General features: G+C 37.5%; 1 protein-coding gene across 2 annotated transcripts in view; it reads right to left on the bottom strand.

Moving 5' to 3' along the window:
- Positions 1 to 277: 277 nt before the first annotated feature.
- Positions 278 to 15,369, bottom strand: part of LOC131573169 (GRAM domain-containing protein 4) — a 75,466-nt gene continuing 60,374 nt past the window's right edge. Inside the window, exons 11-19 of one of the 2 annotated variants that reach the window (XM_058826866.1) lie at positions 15,104 to 15,175; positions 13,730 to 13,773; positions 13,524 to 13,633; positions 12,151 to 12,305; positions 8,258 to 8,405; positions 7,695 to 7,788; positions 6,540 to 6,624; positions 4,745 to 4,813; positions 278 to 1,340 (exon numbers count right to left, since the gene is read on the bottom strand). In XM_058826866.1, coding sequence (XP_058682849.1) covers positions 1,134 to 1,340; positions 4,745 to 4,813; positions 6,540 to 6,624; positions 7,695 to 7,788; positions 8,258 to 8,405; positions 12,151 to 12,305; positions 13,524 to 13,633; positions 13,730 to 13,773; positions 15,104 to 15,175 — 984 coding nt within the window. In that variant the 3' untranslated portion in view covers positions 278 to 1,133. Of the gene's footprint in view, positions 4,190 to 4,744; positions 4,814 to 6,539; positions 6,625 to 7,694; positions 7,789 to 8,257; positions 8,406 to 12,150; positions 12,306 to 13,523; positions 13,634 to 13,729; positions 13,774 to 15,103; positions 15,176 to 15,369 lie in introns of both variants that reach the window. The other variant, XM_058826867.1, reaches the window with a different exon arrangement.

Below are 15,369 nucleotides of genomic sequence, written 5' to 3' on the forward strand. Positions count from 1 at the left end.
TTGCTTTTCTGTGCATTAAATTAACCATGTAATGACAAAGTGACTGATGTACTCACAGCAAAGACCTAACCAAAATCACACATACACTCTCCAATAAAGCAATGGAATTATTCAAAATGAAATTCAAGTTCCTTGGGCTTCAGAAGCAATGACACCCGCCCACTTCCCCCCAGAGATGGACCTGTGGCTGTGAATCTGCCAGAAAGAACTAACTCACTTTGTTCCAAGAAATCAGCTGTAGTTTTGATGGATAAATAATTGAAGCTTGCAAGAAGTGTTAGCACAAAGCATTTTTAGGTTTATTTAAATAAAAATTATAATTTATACAAGACTTTTTAAACAAACAAGATTTTCTTAAAAAACGTACAGGGCAAATAATTTCATTATTTCAATTATTCATACAGTATAAGTCTTCTGTCAAACAAAAGTTACACTGATAATGAATTATTTACAATTTCAAAATATAGACTCAAACTTCAGACATAAAAATTTTAACATCCATTATATTTCAATGATTAGTAGAAATTAAACATCTGCCAAAATGTACAGAGTTCAATAAAAACTACCAATGTTTTCAAACAGGTTTCAGTAGCCAAAAAACAGGTACATCCTTTCATCTCTTCACAGTCGGGTAAAATTCCTTTTCTCTTTGTCTGCAGAATGAGGGTAGAGTTTTGCTGCTGGCATCCTGTGTGATGTTGCTACCAATAAATAGCTTGTTTCATTCAATCTTGCCTCACAAAAGCTACAGTGCACAGAAAGGCATGATTTCATATTTCAGCTTGTTTTGCTTTTGAATTTAAATGGTCAGTGATAAAGAATTAGTCAGTTTTCATCTCCCTTTTTTTACTGTCTTTAAAAGGGACTCAAACTAACCAAGGAACTTCTTTAGAAGTTAAATCCAATTACGCGTGAATGATCCGGACATCCACAGACATGAACAGAATTGCAAATATAAACAGCAATCAGACAGAATGACAAGGACATCACTTTCAGCTATTTAGAAGCACTTTACATTAAGTGTTCCGACCCAGCCTGTTTCTCAAGTTCACCAGGCTGTACTGCAAAACTAAGTAGGAAGATTGGAATTTCAGGTGAGAGCTTCAGGGTAATTACACAAGTCAAGTATACATTCACTCACTGCCCATCCCCTCCTGCCCTCCAGACCTGAGAGGGTGCAGCAGGTGAAAAAGTGTGAGTAAACACACTTCAGTTTTACCTTCAGTCTCTGAAGTCATGGACACCGTGGGAGCAGCTGTGCAGCAGGGAAACCGGATAACCCAATGTAAAGTGAAATTTGCAAAATATGTACACAGATGTCTGTCAATTATATTACAACTCTATTAAAAAAAAAAAAAAAGAAATCCAGTCTGTTTTCTCTACATTAGAACCAATGTTGCATTGCAGTTTGCACTAGGTTTGCTGCTTTAAGGATTGCTAACTTTTAAGTTCACACTGTTCAAGTGTGGATTCATTTCAAACTTCAGCACATTAGATTTTATAAGACATTTCTAATTTCTTTGTTCAGAAAATAAATTTTAAGATTATATTGTACAGATGAGGCATTTCAGTCTGGGAAAAGGATAATGATATATTTTCTCCCTCTCCAAAGCCTGGGTATGGTTAATTGTCCTGGTACCATCAGTATAGATCCTATAGCTCCTCCAGGAACTGGAATCTAGGACAACCCTGTACACGAGGGTCAATCAGTGAAGGGTGGGAGGGGGAGGAGGTAATAAGTGCAAGTCAACTGATTTCCTACTGAAACTGCTGTTATGATCAGAGTGAAGGTATAAATTACACTTGAAAAAATGATACAAAAATAAGAAAAAGAGCATGCTCTCTGTAAAAAATATAGTTTTCTGTTTCTTTGAAAAAAAAAAGGATAACCTTAAAACACACCCAAGGGATTTTTCTCTTAAGACAAAATGAATGAATCTGATTAAGATTTATATAACATTAAGCCATTTTAATGCCTATTTCTTAGCCATACTTGCTATTCAAGGAAGATTCTAGAAAGAAAAGCCAAATTATAATATGTAGCAATTACAAAAAAGATATTTACTGATTTTAAAGTAGTTTTGATGAGAAAGATTTAAGATCACGATTTTTTACTTAAACATACAACCTGAATGTGTAAAGTTATGGAACCATAAACTGTCAACCTACATCCACTTTAAACGGTGGCAAAATGGACTTCCCACCAGCTTCACTTAGATTTGAAGTTTCCAGGCCCTGAGTTACAGCATACCAAAGGTGGTGTTAGAAATACACCCATTTTTCAGGTCATGTACAGACATGCTCAAGTGCTACTCTACAGTGAGAACTTGAAAATTGCATTTTAGCCATTAGAGTGGTTTCTCCCCTGTTCTTGCTTACATTTCCACCCAGGGCACATCTCATTAGTGTTTCACTTTACAATACTCAACCATATTACAGTATTCAACAGTACTTCTTCATATAAAATTTGTTTTACGTTCCCATATCCTACACCTCTTCACAACCAGACTAAAATAAAGTTTGTACAGTTTGACCTCCACCTTCTTCATTACTCCTGCATTTACTGACACACTTCAATTTAAAACTGTGCTAACAGTTAAACACCCTTTGGTGTTTGCTACCCCTCTCCCTCCTTCATTTTACCCCTTTCCTTACAAAGAAAGGAAATTCCTGTTTAAAAAACAGAGAAAAAAAATCCATGGTATTAAGTTCCATTTTTACATAAGAATTGGCATCTCCATTGCTTTTTTTTAGGGTCGTTCATATAATGTCTGGAGACATCCATACTACTCAAGTCAAAAGACAATAGCAAAGGAAAAGACACTCTGGAAGGCTTGGCATAACTCCTACTGTGCTTTCATGAAAATGCAAATAAAATTCTAAACCTCTCAGATGGGTGCTATTATATAGAGTATAAAAGCTTTCTAATATTGAAGACAAAGGTCAATATGTGCTTTGCTGCTAGACAGGCCTGAGAGGGTTTAGAGGAGTGCAGCCTTCCTGTTTTACCTGGCAGATGGGCTTATTTGTTACTAAAATTTAATTTGGTACTAAAATTTAATTCTGCATGGGGGAAGACAGAAGCACACCAATGCTCCTCAAATTATGCTTTGAGAGAAACTAGTGCTTTCAGTTGCTGTATTAGAGGATTTTTTTATCACAAGTTAACTCAAGAGCCAAATTAAAAAAGGTCACATCTGAATAAAACTTAATCATTCCCACCTCCCCAGCACAAAAAGCCTTCAAGTCTGTAATGCATTAACATACAAACGCCTTGTACATGCAACATGTACAACAGCTGAGCCCTTCTAGGACAAGTACCTATAGAAATATAATTCTAAGATGCCTAACATTTTAGGAACAACATTTTGGTGCCCTCTTTTATAAAAAGTATCTGCCTGCCTTCCTTCCTCTTACTTTGGTTAATGAGGAAAGGAAGATATAGTTACAAATTTTCTCCTCCAATTCACTGTACAAGTAATTTAAACATCTCTATGCCGGAAAAATTGAAGTTAACCAAACCAGTAAAACATCCTTCTGCAATGAAAAAATTAGCAAGGAGGAGTTATTTTAAATGCAGTTGTACATATGGAAATACTAAGAAGATAATACTTCCTTGATGTTGCCATCAGTTTTAATAAAGGACACAATTAAAAACTCCAAGCTGAAGAAGGAGGCTTCTGCAATCATCATTCTCACATCTCAGGGAAAAACAACTAAGATAAAGTGATAAATGTATCCCTAGTGACATCAGTGGAGATAAAGGGATCAATCTATTATATAGTCAGGTCTCCGAGCATCTTTCCAGCTTTTAATGTCAGTAAATAAACATTAAAAGTGCTTAATGTGCAAGGCTAATAGTGATGATAGCACTTTCACTGTTTTCATTTGGTTTTTTTGTCTTTTTTTACAAAAACCTTAAAAACAAACATGAAGGCATATATAAAATACACTTGGTTTATGTAACAGATAGAATATAAACCACCAGACAAGAAAAATTATTGCAAAATAGATGAGGATGTTCATTTTTTTTCACTACCAAGTCATACAATAAGAAAGTTTCCTTTAACTCTTCCAGGATAAGACACTAGCTTTCACTGCTGGGTGATGCAGATGTTATTTTCACATATTGGTTGAAAATTGTCTCAAAAGCTTCATCTCTGTGTACCATGGCACCAAACACCAAAGGCTAAATAATAGAAAAAACCACATCATGTCAGTCCACAAAGAAAAAGAATTTCCTCTAGGTATATTTTTGTCAAGTCACTAGGAACAAATTAATTATACTACAAATGCATTGATAAAGACAAAATAATCCTTTTCTCTATTACATCCTTGAGTATGTGGTATATTTTCTAATATTTTTCACTTCCTTAAAAACTTCATCTGAGGGTCAGGCCCTCCCACCTCCAAGCCTCCCCACCTATGGATACTCTCAAGCCAACACCTTTTTGTTTCGGACTGCATAGCAGACTGCATGCTCCTGATGTAGGATGCTGGGGAAAATCTATCTGAATGTTAAGAGTAAAGCACTTCAGAGGCAGTAGAACAAGCTGAATATTTAATTCATTAAAATTCTGAAGACAAACATACTGAATAATAGACAAGTGATTTTTTTTTTTAACGAAAAAAAGCCAGCCATTGGCATAAGGGGATAAAAAAGCCTTTATGCTGGTGCTAACCAGAGGAGGAAAAGAAGGGTAAGAAATCCAACACAGCAATACAGATACAGCAAGCTACTTACTTTCTGTGTAGATGGTGTTGATACAGCAATACCCATCCCTGATCCTGGGAGAACAGAGAGCACTTTATACTAAAAAATAAAACACAAAGACTTAAGGTATCTTCTGTACTGAACAACTGCAAAAGATGCTGCAGAGGTTACACAATTTATCACTGGCATTTCCTCCCAGCCACAACTAAGAGACATTAAAAACCAGGATGAAGCCATCTGCCATTCTCTGGAGCCTCATTCTCCTGGAGTCACTGGGTACAGTCTCACCCAGACAGCCAGGACTGTTCTCTCCGCTTCCTCCCAGAGCTGCAGCAATGCCCAACCTGCTGGAAGCAGCCCAGCCCCAAAGTGAGCATCAGTCCTGCTCCAGCACACGGGAGCTGACCTTGCTGTGCCGCGGGCAACTGCAGGCTGCCAGATGGGGTAGGCAGGGCACAGCCCTGTGAGATGCACTTGTGACATGGGCCTGTGGGCATCACCCAGAATTCCCCTACAGCTGACATCCATCTACTCTTCAGAGGAACAGCAAGCAGACCAGAAAAAGCTGCTTTTTCAAGATTAGATAGAAAACAGGGTATCACAGAGTCATTGCATCATTAAGGTTGAAAAAGAGCTCCCACCTTTGACCAAACACCACCCCATCAACTAAACCATAGCACCCAGTGCCACACATGGACTGCTTGCTTGATTATTTAGAAAGAAAGTCCATAAAGATAAAAAGGAGTACAGTTGGCTGAACTTGAGAGTATTCACAGGGAGAAAGAGACATTCCAGACAGACCTGGGTCTCCCACCTCCAAATAAAACCAAGCACAGTACATTTTTATGCTTGGCTGCATGATCCCTGTCTCATCTTCATTAAAAACACTACACAGATGCAAAAGAAACTTTATGGCAGTAACGGCCTACTGAACAACAAACCAGCATTACTTGAAGTATGATGTTTGAAATCCATTAATATGAATTATTAATTCCAGTAGGAATGTTCAATTTGAGCATAAGCTGTCTGCTTTACAGACATGTCATAGAAATAGAAGGAATTAATTTGAAAATCTGGAGGTATTTATGCAGTAGTAAACACCAGGCTGAGGTGTTTCTTTGCTCAACATGATTTAATCTATGATACAGGATGCAGCAGAAAGCAGGGATGTCTGTGCTCAACTTCAGAAAGGGTAACAAAAAGTGATGTTAAAGGCCCTAGAGAGTGAGAAAGGCATCAATAAAGCCATTAGTAATCACAGGCCGATAAACCTCAACCAGAGGAAGGACAACATTGCCCTTGCTATGCTTCCAACCTTCCAGTTCTTGCCTCTTACTGATGGGTCCCAACTAGATGAAACTCCAGTCCACCCTCCTCTGGCTGTTCTCATGATTTACCTTTCTCCACTGACAACAATCCTGCCTCCCTCTGAGTCACCTACTTTTAAGATGGTGCATCTATCAATATCCACACCCAAATTGAAGTTAGCAATACACAATTCCTGCTATCAACAGACCTCCTTAAGGCCTACACAGCTCTGGTCAACACTGAAGTTAGTAAATAACATAATTTTTTTTTTTTTTTAAAATGCAGGAGTCTAAAGGGTTAGTCTTCAGTAGTTTGTCTTCATGCTCATAGCAAGTTTGCTTGTGCTGAGTCCAAAAAAAGCAGTTCTAGGGAACATTCATAATCACAGAACTACATTTCACTTATAAAAATTATCAATGGTATGCTTTTTCAAGATAACAAAAGCACAAATGCAACACATGACTAGCTGAACAGAAAAGCAGTTTTCTCCCCTGTTTACACCACCAACCAGACATACCTTCTGGATATCTGTTATGTCCGACAGCTTTATAACTTTATTTCTTTTTGATGAGCCGGATTTTGAGCTTTCAAAGCACAAGTAACTGGAAACAATAAAAGAAAATGCTCATTTTGATACAGTGCTTTAAAATAAATTTCTCAAATATCCTCTTGTCTCTTCTGAAGTTTGAAATTTCACAGGTTAAAATAACTTCCAAAATAAAAGAAAGACATTCAGTTCAGTTATGGCTTCTAATTTAGCACAAACATTTATAAATTCTAGCAACTAGCTGGTGTGTCTGAAAGCCCAGAACATACAGTATGCATACACACACAATAATTCTTGTATTTATATTACTGCACTGAATGGTCAAACCTGACAAGCATTTTAAAGACACACAAGGGACATATATCCTTAAACAGTTGAATACCAAATCTCAAAAGGCTTATACATCTTTCACTATCCTAAAAGAAGATTAATGAGAAACACTGTGTTAGTTTCATGTTACAGTGCTGCAGACAAAAGCTCAGATTTCTAAACACGGGAGAGTGGCCTCCATCACTAGGTGACACTGCATACAGATGAGCTTTATTTCCTTTCATTACACTCCAAAGGAACTTCAGTGCAAGACCCAAACAGTAATGACCACAGTTATTCAGTCCTGGGAGGCTGGGAGTTAAGGAAATAAATAATAAAAACAAACCACTCACCCATAAAAATTTGAAACCAAGGCTTAATTTTCAGTTTTCCTCTTTGTTGCTGTCATTTCAAGGAAGCCTATACATCAGCTTGCTTAAAAAAATACCCAAACTAAGAATATTTGTCAAATAGCTGTTGGTCACAATTTTCAAAGTATACTTAGGTTTTAGGTTTCTTTTCTAGTATCTATACAGTTAGTATGTTATCCACATCAAGAACTGCAGCCACTAACAACTGTCTATATAGAGCTATTTTGCATTCCTATGCAAGCCTTTCCAAGGCAAAATCTCATCTGTTAAGCATAGCCACACACCAGGTTCAGCTCTCCCTCTCCTATGATGCTTCCATGAGGTTGCAAAGCACCTTGAAATGGCATTTTTGTTTCAGAACACTATTAAAAGATCCTTTTTAGATTCAAAGACTTTAATGTCTTGAATTTCCCTCCTAGGAAATGTCTGAAGTGCAATGACTCACTTTTCTGTGACATAGAGAACTCCATTCCTGATGTAGTCTGTAGGCATCTTCCGATCTCTGTTAATCAAGCAACAGCGCCAGCCATTTTCGCACACTGAAAAAGTCGTAACAAGAAATCTTGCTTTAAGAAAAAGCAAGAGAGACTGGCACTATCCCCAACAGTCTCCTTATACAATAGAAAACACAGAATATTAAAATTTAGATACCTAAAACTAAAAGTGCTTACAAAGAAAAGCCTAAATCAGGTGTTCTAGACATCATAACATCTGTTTTAACACTCATTTTGGAAAAAAAACCAAAATAAAAACCACCCACACAATTATTCCCTTTAACTTGACTGTTGGATTTACATAACTACAAAAGGCACACCAGGCTGTGCGCTCTTTCGAAGAGCTGCAAGGATATGGAATGAAGGAGACCATCTCCATTCATCCTAATTTAAAGCAAGACTTTTAAATCAAAAGCTTACACCTACACAATGCACAGAAAAGGAATTCAACTTTAAACTGTCCCTGGCTTTTTACAGAATATTCTACTAATGTAGCCTTCCTGCGGCATCATACCTGGCAAAGGACGTTCATTCTCAGACAGGTTAAAAACTTCATGGAAATTTCCTCTCTTGGTGGTATGAAAACGACTTGTGTCTTCATCTTTGCTTATTCCAGTTGGGGCACTTGAGCCCATGTAACTCCTGGAGGTTGTTGTTTGAAGCTGCAGAAAAAGAAACACGATTCCAAAATCTGAGCAGCAACATTTAAGCTACACTCTCAAAAATAATTTAGCTAACTACTCTTTTGGGGGGAAAAAAAAAAATCTATAATGCAATAATTTTCATTAACGACTTACATAAATTTACTTTGGACTACTGCACTATGCTGCTGCTAGAGCACAGGCCTCTAATATGGTACCTGAACATAACCTTTCAAAGTGCTGCCCTTTGATGGACACACTTTGCTGGGGTGAAGCACATGGTGTTAAATGCACCTATCTTAAAATACCATTTTTCTACAGTAAGGGCTATGTCTCATTAGATACAGCTAAGTCACTGCAAACAGCTCCAACGATTGTAACTAGTGGGACTACAAACAGACATTATATTATCAGTACTTGGCTTGTCTTCAAGAGATAAACAAAGTATTACTGCACAAAAGAAGTTTAGAAAGAAAAAAGATTAAAAAAAAAAAAAAGCCACACAGAGCTGCATAAGCTCATTATGAATACAAATGTTGAAAATGAAAGGAAGTTTTCCACACTATGATCCATACCTTTTCATGCCCTGACAGCTAGCAGGAAAAGAAACAAACAACACAAATGTGACAGTGACAAAAGAAAAAAAAAGTGAAATCTATTTAACAGTATAATACACAGAATAAAACATGAACCGAGTGGCACTGCATGATCTTGCTCACAAACCAAGACACTACACACAATGAATGCAATTAAAAAAGTTATGAGTGGTTAGAGCACACCAGTTCAATTTATTCAGGTTGCATCAGAACCATTGATCTTTCCTGTGCTTTGAAGTTGCGCTTTTGAGAGTGTTGACACATAAAACAAAATCTGAATGGTTGTCAGCATCCCTGGGAGGGATAAAAGGTAGTACGGAGTTCCTGAAACTGAAGTACTTGAGTAAAATCTACTTTTAAACAAAGCTCCTTAACCACTGGAGACTGTCCCAGCAACAAGCCTTGCTTCTGGAAGGACGGCAGGCAGGTTCTTTTGGAAAGCTCTCCTGCACTTTCATTTTCATCTTGGTGGGGCACCACGTGATTCCCAAAGCAGGCACTGGCAGCTCTGCTCCTAGCCCTACCATGCACGTGCAGTTCAGCAGGAGACAAACTGACAACATGGAAGCTCAGGACTAAGCTCTTCTCCTGTAGAGGCCCAATGCTGCTGAAGGCAAACCAGCCTTCAACTGCTTTTTTTGTTACTTTGCACTAAATTGGCAGCACTCAACACTTCAGAGGATTTACACACTAAGAAAAGAAATCCAAAGCAATGAAAACATGTGAACTGCAACTGCTAACTAGAAAGCAGACTGACAAAACAAGCACGGCAGAGGGCATTTGCCATTTGTCTATTTAGGGTACCTCAAAGACAATGATGCCTCAGGGGGAAAAAATGAAGTTAGTTAACATAGAAAGCAAATGGCTCATGGCAATTAATATCACCTCACTTCTGTGGTGCTGAGTCCCTGGGACCAAGGAAAATAACAGCTTATTCAGCAATCTGTGTGCAACTAAAGATGAAAAGAATTTTATGAAGGCCTTCTTAGACAAGCTATTTAGCTGCACATGCACACCATCAGGTGAAGTGCCATGGCCTAAAACATAAAAATGATCAGAGCAAGAGGTCTAATGCTTTTTGTGCTGGAATAAGGACTATTTCTGCTCTCTGCTACACTGCTTCCTACCTACTTGTTATATAAAGAGATTTAAAAAATGGAGTATAAACTTCAGTACTATTACCCATCTGGTGGCTGAAAATGTAAGTAGTTCTGCCCTCACTTCTAATCCTGCCTAACCTATGCAAATGTTTCCTCTTGCCACTCGGGCTTGAGACACCCAATGGCCAATTACTAAGAGAAGAGCATTTTAATAAACCTTAAATCTAACTGGAAGTGGTTGGATTTAATGGTGGATGAGTCCTGATTGTCTTAAAACATCACCAACACCCTGGAGGTAAGGTATTCCTTTTCACTTGATCTGTCATCAGCTTTTGACTTACAACCTTTATCCACCAGATACTGTTGTTAGCACTGTTCTCTAAGGACACAAGGTCAGAGTGGTGATACAGGCAATTAATATTGCATTGTGTCTAAGTTTACTCTGTCTTGTATGCTGTTTAATGATAAGAAGCCAAAGCAAATGCACACATGCTGGCACTACATGCTTTTAGGCTTTGCCTTTTCTATGAAAAAAATGAAAAACTCTCTTTGGTTTTTACCTTTTAGTACAAAAATCTATTTTTCATACTATGAGGTCTGCAGAAGTCTCTCAAGGGTAAGAATGTTTCTCTAAAATTACTGAGATCAAGTTAATGTTTTCAAAGACATTTGGAAGCAGGTAATGCAGTCCTGTACATCCTTTCCAGTAAGACAAGCCAAGGCCATTGAGCCAGACCTGGTAGTAAAAAAACCCTGTCTCTACTTGCAAAACTAAAGCCATGAAGAAAAGCCAAAAGGAATAATTACTCTCTAAGTTTATGGACTCAAGTTCAGCAATTCAGAATCTTCCCACCTCTAAGGCAGATTAGAGAGACAAACAAGATGATGTCACAACTACCACAGTATGTGAAGGACAACCTGTAAGTGTAAGAAGCACAGAAGCTCTGAAGATCATCTTCTGGAACCAAGAGAAATACAGGCCATGGATGGCTTCATCCAAGTGCTTATTTACCCATCTCATTCCATAGAAAACCGGAACAGAAGACTGACTTTCTGTAAATAGACTGTCCTTATCTACTTCCTTCTTAAACACTCACTTGTGCTGCAGTTATTTTACCACCCTCTGCTCCACCAGCCCCCAAGCCCCAGATTTCTTCTTGACAATGAGGGTTCATGTGCTTATCCCTTTTGCTCTCTAGTTGTATATCCAGGCTGAATTACTGCTCAGAATTGTGCCTTTCAGACAGCACAATGCTGTCTTTCCATTAATGCAATTAGATATTGTGCTAAGAGGCATTAAGCAAATGCTAAAATGGGATTAGACTCAAGATCTACTACAACTATTTTAATTTTTAAACTAATAAAAATTGACAAATCCAGGCATATGGAAAATCCTGACTCAGTTACCATGTCAGGCCCCAAAACAATTTACCAAGACGCACAAAACACAATACTTCGAGATTTAACTATGACATTTTAACAAAAAGAAAATGTACTGTTGGGAGTACAAACATGAAGTCATTTATCACCACTATGCTAAAAGGTCACCTAATACAAAACACCATGAAACATAATGTCTAAATATGTAACTACCTTTGTTAATCATCATCCTATTAGTAAGCTGCATATTATACTCAAGCCTTTATCTATTTTTTAACTGTACTTCAATTTACCTAAGTATATGAATTTCCACTGAAAAAGAATGCCTAACAATAGAGAAAGTGGATACAAAAAGACTGTATTTTACAACAGAATTACACAGAATGTATGTTAAAGAAATTGGTATGAATATGTATGGTGTTATATTTGTGTGTTTAGCTTCATGATTCACAGTGTATCTATGCAAATATACACATTTTTGATAACTGATTCCTTTCATACAAGAAACAGAATCCATAGAAGAACTGTGGATCTTGAAAATAATAAAAAAAGTGCAATTAACTAACATTGATTGTAAGGATTTAACCATCTCTTTAATGTGCTCTAGTCACTGAAGAAAAGGAAAAGGGAGAAAGGGATCTGATTTTCAGAGGCTGAGAACACAGGGGCAAAAAGATTCATTACCCTTACCCGTCTTGACACTGTAGCATTAGATCTTTCTTTGAGCTGAGGATCTGTCAGGAGGCTTATCCAGATGATATAAGGAGTATCATACTTAGCTCTTAGTCTGGGGCATCGTTTGAAGATAAAATCAATAAGGAAAAACTTGATTCCAGCATAGAGTCCTGAAAAAAAGGTCACTTCAGTTTGAATGCTTAAGAGGCATTAAGAACATCACTGTTTTGATCATATTTTTGAAAGCTCACAAATGAAACCGAATTCTGTACATTTAGTCACAGTGTTAAAACCATTCTCCTGGGTTTACTATTTTACTCTTCTTTCCTTCCCATCCTCAGTTCTTTTAAACATTTACATAGCCACTATTATGCAGAAGAACATTTGAATAATTCAAACGTATGTTCCTTATTACCAGAAGCATTCTGAAAACATTATGATAGACTACCAAAACAAAAAACACACCAGATCATTCAACTATGCAGCTCCTGCAAGAATTTTAATGGCAACAGAGGGCTCTCACGTACTACATAAAACTCTATCTTCCAGTCCCAACTCTTATCTTATACAAGTTATTTCCTTGCATTCTGCCATTCCAAATGGGCTTAAAATACTCTCTCGAAACTTTATTGAGTGCAATCCAGATCTCCTAAGAGTCAGAGTAAAACAATTACTCCTCACACGTCTAAATTCAACTGCTGTGTAAAGCAAACCTACATTTATATTCAAGCTAACAAAATCTGAAGTTCAGTGCTGTGGTAGTTTGGCAAGTGCCACTAAAAGTAATACTCATTTGATTATATCATTACTTTAATGAAAAAAATTAAAGTTCTTGGTTCACAGTACAGGGCTTCATACCTCAGCAAAAACAGTCTCATGCTGTAGTGAGAACCCTTTTCTCAATTCCCACTTAAGACTATCTGTAACAGACCCACAGTAGTCTGTTAATGTTGTCCAGTCCATTCTCCAAGTTTTACCAGGAATCCCACTTCCTCTTTTATTTTTTTCCTACACTGTCACTTTCGTGTCTCCTTTGTCATGCCACTTATTTCATTTACAAGGATGTATGAGCAAAAAACCCTCAACATATAGGATTTTCTGGAAGCCTTACAGCTGACAGTCTGAGAAGTTCTGCTAACAGCTCCTCATAGATTTCTCCTCTTCAAGATAAGCAAAAGCATTATCCAGGCTTTTTCTATTATACACTGAGATGGTTTTCAAAATGGTCATGACAAATGATGCTAAGCACAATGGAAATACTTTAAAACATTGCATGATTTATTAATGCAGGTTTTCTCTCTTAAACTCTAAAATTCTCCCTCTAAAGATCATGTAGGTTTTAACCATTAAGTCTAGACTGTAACAGGTGAATTATTTATTGTGTTTACCCAATGCAAGCCCAAGAATCCTGTAGGGCAAAAAGCAGGATGCAATAAAAGCTGCCCATAGAGCAATGTAGAGCTTCTGCGTTATTTCTGGCTGGACCCACATGAACAAGCTGAAAAAAAAACAAAGCAAAATTTTATTATTAGTGTTACACATATTGGCAAGTCTTGTTTTAAAAGGGAAGAAAATCTCACATCAGATAACTCACTTTTTAAATTTTTCCAGTATGTCTGCCATCTTGCCAAAAAGGTTCTGTGTAAGAAGGAAAAGAATTAAAACCAAGTCCTGCATTGTTTTGGGTTTTTTTGTCCACACAATGAAAACAAATACCTTTCTGACTTTGTTGGTAAGCAATTCCCAGAAGCATTTTTTTTTAAAACTAATTTTTAGCCATTTATATACTTCACAACTGAGTAAATATAGAACAGAATATCAATACTTGGTGACTTTCATCTCATTTGACCTTGTTCTGTAACTTGTGATTGATCATTGTAACTGATGAAATTATTTGATTCCACTGTCATGACTGGAAAGCACTCACATTACTGCAAATATTTTAAATTAAGCTCTCAATCTAAGAGTAAAGAGCTTCTATTAGTAGGTAACAAAATGGAAGGTTTCTTCACACACTTTGCTGAAATTTCAGGAAGTGGTAACTGAGTTCATCAAAAGGGCTATTAGCTTCTTGGAATCAGACCATTAACAGGTTTTATAATAAACCATTGGAGACAGTAGATTTCAAGTAATTCCAACAAATGGTGATGCAACTGACCCCTGCTCAGGACTCAGGCCATATTCTCTCACCAATCCTTACTGCCAGAGCACCTGAAAATTTCACCTTCCGAATAAATTTCCAAAGGTGTTCATATAAACATATGCACCACCCCAGCAGAGGGAAGGACCTGAGCATTCACAGTCAGCAAAGGAAGGGTAAACCCCTTTTGACAGCAACACATCATGAGGCATGGCACAAGGCTGCAGTTCAACTGGATGGTGCAGTCACTCAGCTGCTACCTCATCCAATTTATGGAGCTGGGAGAAAAATCTTCCTTCAGCCTCTCCAACATCAGCAGATTTCAATGCTTGGAGGGGGTGGAGTTCTTTAAAACATGCTATTTTAGAGATGCAGAGCAAACTGTTGAATTAACACAGCTAAACAGACCACAGCCTTCAGCTAAATCTTAAAGGAACAGAGTCTCCTACATCAATTTTATGACTAGCAGATTTGGCATGTGGATCCACAGTCCAGTACATTTTTTAAGATTCACCAGCCAATCTGCATTAACAGAAGCTTATATGCATATATAAGGTAGAAAACTATGAGAAGTTGCTTCTGCTTCCCTCTGGAGCTTGCTCAGAGCTGTAGTCAGAGAACCTCAACCCATTCTCTGAAGCATCATGCCATTTCAGAAGCTCTAAGAATCTTACTGAGATCTCCACTGCTCATAGGTAAAGTTCCCTTTGCAAGGAAAGTATTTCTTCTTTAAGCATTTGTTTTCACATGCTGTATAACAAGCTCCTTTGACCACTTGGACTACGAACCCCCTTGTTTCAAAGGAGGCAGCCGAGAGCAGCACATTACCTGCGCCTTCTGAGCCACATCTAGAACAAGCTGAAACTTTTCAGACACGGTCAGGTCCTCTTTCGGCTGCTCCTTAGACAAGAAAGAGACAACTCATTGATTTGCAGCTCAGATAAAACGTATTTTATAAAACTTGTCAGAACAAGGTGACTCCTCAACATTCTTGGTAATACTCATCTCCCTTTTAATGGTCTCTACACTTACCATTTTCCTCCCTTGTTTCAGATCTACTTTTTATGTCTTTCATTGCTGCTTATTTTTAGTTT

Source organism: Poecile atricapillus, chromosome Z (genome assembly GCF_030490865.1).
Source record: "Poecile atricapillus isolate bPoeAtr1 chromosome Z, bPoeAtr1.hap1, whole genome shotgun sequence".
NCBI classification, from domain to species: Eukaryota; Metazoa; Chordata; class Aves; order Passeriformes; family Paridae; genus Poecile; species Poecile atricapillus.